At 51.9% G+C, this 3,766-nt stretch overlaps 1 protein-coding gene across 7 annotated transcripts; it reads left to right on the forward strand.

The window, feature by feature from the left end:
- Positions 1 to 224: 224 nt before the first annotated feature.
- Positions 225 to 3,523, forward strand: TEX51 (testis expressed 51). 7 transcript variants are annotated; one of them, XM_049615763.1, is made up of 8 exons: positions 225 to 597; positions 695 to 769; positions 1,008 to 1,097; positions 1,374 to 1,391; positions 1,479 to 1,562; positions 2,699 to 2,774; positions 2,864 to 2,909; positions 3,299 to 3,523. In XM_049615763.1, the coding sequence occupies exons 1-8, from the start codon at positions 579 to 581 to the stop codon at positions 3,332 to 3,334; spliced, it is 444 nt and encodes a 147-aa protein (XP_049471720.1). In that variant the 5' UTR covers positions 225 to 578; the 3' UTR covers positions 3,335 to 3,523. The 7 variants fall into 7 exon arrangements, with proteins under 7 accessions (XP_049471720.1, XP_049471719.1, XP_049471716.1 ...); XM_049615756.1 differs by having other exon boundaries at positions 232 to 605; XM_049615761.1 differs by having other exon boundaries at positions 233 to 605; positions 2,859 to 2,909.
- Positions 3,524 to 3,766: the final 243 nt, after the last annotated feature.

Genomic DNA, 3,766 nt, shown 5'->3' on the forward strand with positions numbered 1-3,766 from the left:
GACCACCTCTATGTGCAAAAGTGATTCAGGTTCTTTACACAACTAATCTCTTTATGACGCTCCCTCCTGACCTCTCAAATTTCAGCCTGTTGAACTATTTCATATGTGGTAAATGCCATTAGGAGAGCTGACCATCAGCCATAAGACTGCATAGCCATTTCTTGGTCCTCACAAGAATCCTCCCCAAGAGCATCAGTGACTCCATCTTCAGAGGAAGATATTGAGGTGATGATTTGAGTCTGACACCAAAGCTCAGGTTTGGACCATAGCTGACCCTCACCTTACCCTACGGAATTTACTTTTGTTCTGCAAAGAGAATGTGGTTTCTAGGGAGAAGGGGGTATCATCATTCCATATGGAACTTCCAGGAAGGGTGGTAAGGGGACAGAGGAGAGACCCCCAGAAGATGCTGCTTCTCCTGCTCGGCTGTCTCCTACCTGCTGCCAATGGGAAGAGCTGTCTCCTCTGCTGGCCAGGACTGCCTGCATTGTTAGACTATGATCTGCAGATTCTTTGGGGCACCCCAGGGCCACCCACAGAGCTCTCCCAAAGCCTCCACACCTTATTCCTGAAGGATCATGTCTTCATCGAACCCTGGTATCTTGGTGAGGCACAGCCTAAAGACCAGGGATCCCTTTACCTGGCCTGGGCTCTTATATCCCCAACTGCCCTTCATCCCATGTCCTGTTCTCAGATCAGAACCGTATGGAAGAAGCAGCAGCCAAATTATTCAATCACATAGATGAAGCCATCAAGAAGTTCCGAGATAGTGAGGAAGCCCCAAGCTTGGGTTGACAAAACCCAGTCCCCCAAGGCACTCCCAGAAGGCCCACAGGCCTGGGGTGGGGATATGTGGGGAAGAGTGGTGACAGACACAGCATCTGTGTGCTCTGTGCAGTTTTTGTTTGAAAAAATGACTTGAATTCCCAACCTTGAAAGAGTTATGCAATTGATTCCAACTATAAAATGTGGGTGATGAAAGCACCATCTCCTCCTCTTCGTCCCAGATAAACCATCACTTTTGGAAGAGATTCATATCCAGCAGAAGGTGTTTACTGAGAAGCTGGATGAGATATCTGAGGAGCTGAAGGAGAAGGGTGAGAGGTGGAGCTGGCCCCCACCCACCACCCAGTCCTTCACCTCTCCAGGACTGTGGAGAGCAGAGCCCAGTCACCTCCCCAAGACTGAGAAGAGCAGAGCCCAATCTGCAGCCCCTCCTGCATGCCTCCCCAGGAGCCCCCTCCCCTGCCCACATACTGGGTGCCTATCCACACTTCCTCCCAGCTCCCTTTCCTGCTCACACCCCAACCCTTCCTGGCTCTGTCTGCCTCCCCAGCACCTCAGTTTCTCTACCATCTCACCCTCCTGGGCAGCCTGCAGCAAGTCCTGTGGTGAGCATGTGTGGGGACCTAGGTGGGGGGATGAGGGATGAGGGGCACATGGCTCTGGCTAAGGCTCCTGCCCATCTCCTCTCACAGACCTACGCTCCACACTGGAGGTCATGAACTGTGCCAACTGCAAGACACACTTCCTCACCTGCAAAGACCCCACTCTTTGCCCAGGTCAGTGGCAGCAGGCCATCCTGCCTCCAGCCTGCCCCCACTCCATCCCAGATCGTTGTTGTCTCTGTCTGGATTGTCTTCCTCCTCTGCCCAGCCCCGAGCTCTTCTTTCACTCCATCCTCACCAGAGATGATAGCACCTGCTTGGATTTCTTGATGTCATATGTCCAGCTTCAGAGCCATAGAGCCACCTGCTTCTAGGACATCTCCCCCAGAGGCCCCTCAGGACCTCAAAGCCAGCATGCCTGGAGATTTGTTCAAACTCATCCCCACTGCCCAAATCTACTCTTCTCTCAGGGCCCCTCTCAGCAAATGACCCCATTTAAGTCCTTAGCCTCCTAAATCGGGAACCTCCCTCTCCCATACTCGGTACACGCAATCATCAAATCTTACTAAATAATTCTTAAATGAGTTGCCATATTCTCATTTCTATATCTACCATGGTTCTTCAGGCATCCTCACTTCTCACCTGGATTATGTCAGCATCTCTCAACTGGCCTCCCTGCCCCTCTTGGCCACATCTTAACAACCAAAGAACTCCTTCTCAAGGAGCAAATCTACCTATGACACTCCTTGTTTATAGCCCAATTGCCCCACAGATAAAGTCCATCTCCTTGGAGGGTCCTGTGCAAACAGCCTCTGCTTATCTCCCACCAGCACTGACTCCCCAGTCACACTGAGCTGCTGACATGCTGGACATACAGATAGCTTCGTGCTTCTGCCCTTGAGCTGTCTGTTTCCTCTGCCTGGAACACAGTTCAGTCCTTAATTGTGGGACTGAAACTGAAATCCAACTTATCTTTCAAAGTCCAACTAAAAGTCCTGTTTCCTAAGAATGTTTCCCTGACCAGCTCCCACCCCCTGAGGCTCATCAGCCCTCCTAGTGGCTACTTCTCCTCTGTTCTGTCCTGCTCTGCTTCCTCTGTCTCCCTCCTAGAGCACAGGGACTGTGTCTCACTCCTCTATAGAAATATGCAGGGCACACAGTGGGTGCTCAGTAAGTGTATGCAAACAAATGACTGAGTAGGCAAATAAAAGGAAGAAAGAAGAGGCTGAGTGGGCAAATAAAAGGAGGAAAAAAGAGGCCCAGATTCCTCACTATTCCCAAACACCTGGCTCCCTCTTTTATATCCTCAGCCAGTACTGGGAGTACCTTTGCATGGTTTGTGAGCCTTGGCATTATTCTGTTCCTGGCATCTGTAGCTGGAAGTGGGTGAGTTACTTTCCAAGCCCCAGCATCCCCAGGGAGGACACACTGACTTATTCTTCCCTGACTTATCTCCACCCTGTTTCCTAGCCCAGATGCTACATTTTCTGGCATGAGAAGAGGAAGAAGGAAATAGAAAAGGTGCTGGAAAGGGAGACCCCTGCCAGAATATAGGGGTCCCAAGAGGGTAAAGCTGGGGATAGCAAGGCTGGAGGCCCCAACTCTGGCTTCCAGAGCACAGTAAGACCAAGGCTGGGGCTTGGAAAACCCCATCTCTCCTTAGTGTAAGCACACACCCAGGGCCGGGGGCCCAGGACACAGTGGCAACAAAGCTCCACAAAGTGTCCTCTGCCTATAGCTATCCTTGTCCTTCTGCAGACCTTCTCCCCACCCTGGGCCACCATGCTCCCCGACCTGGACAGATGATCAACATGGCCCTCCTGCCCTCTGCTCCTAGCTGGCCTCAGCAAGCAGGAGTTCAGAGGGACAGAGGCAAGGGCATGTGACAGGTCAGGGTTTTTCTTTCTCAGCAGGAACCCAGCAGTCCACTGGTCTTCCACAGCTGAGCAGAGATAGTGCAGTTGCTGTCAGGAAGCCCTTTCATCACTGGGTTCCTGTAACCATCCCTTCCCTGACCCGCTCAGACCTGGTGTGGTCGCAGCTCTGTGACCCAAGAGACCACCCTCTGTCTTGTGGCTTCCCTATGCACATACTTTATAAACACCTTTTATTAAAATACTTTCCTACTATTGGAAGTGATGGACTGTAGTATCTGCTTCTTGCGGGGCCTGAACAGACAAAGCTGGCACTGTGATCCTCCCCATGCAGTCCTCACAGGGCTTGTTCCCTCTCCTCACCCTCCCTCTGCTGGCCCACCACCCTCCCCCCTCCTGAAATGCCCTTCTCCTGCTGTCCTGGCCCCAGCAGTGGTAGCTCCACAGTTTCAGTCTAGCCTCACCTAATTCCAGCACCAGAGGTGAAAGCAGAGGTGGCCTGGA

The sequence above is a fragment of the Panthera uncia genome (assembly GCF_023721935.1).
Source record: "Panthera uncia isolate 11264 chromosome C1 unlocalized genomic scaffold, Puncia_PCG_1.0 HiC_scaffold_3, whole genome shotgun sequence".
NCBI classification, from domain to species: Eukaryota; Metazoa; Chordata; class Mammalia; order Carnivora; family Felidae; genus Panthera; species Panthera uncia.

What these genes read in the sequence shown, in the direction of transcription:
- TEX51 (XM_049615756.1), top strand. Translation starts at nt 356, where the DNA reads ATGGAACTTCCAGGAAGGGTGGTAAGGGGACAGAGGAGAGACCCCCAG. An exon ending in CATCGAACCCTGGTATCTTG is followed by an intron (nt 606 to 694) that starts GTGAGGCACAGC and finishes TCCTGTTCTCAG; the next exon opens with ATCAGAACCGTATGGAAGAA. An exon ending in AGACCCCACTCTTTGCCCAG is followed by an intron (nt 1,563 to 2,698) that starts GTCAGTGGCAGC and finishes TTATATCCTCAG; the next exon opens with CCAGTACTGGGAGTACCTTT.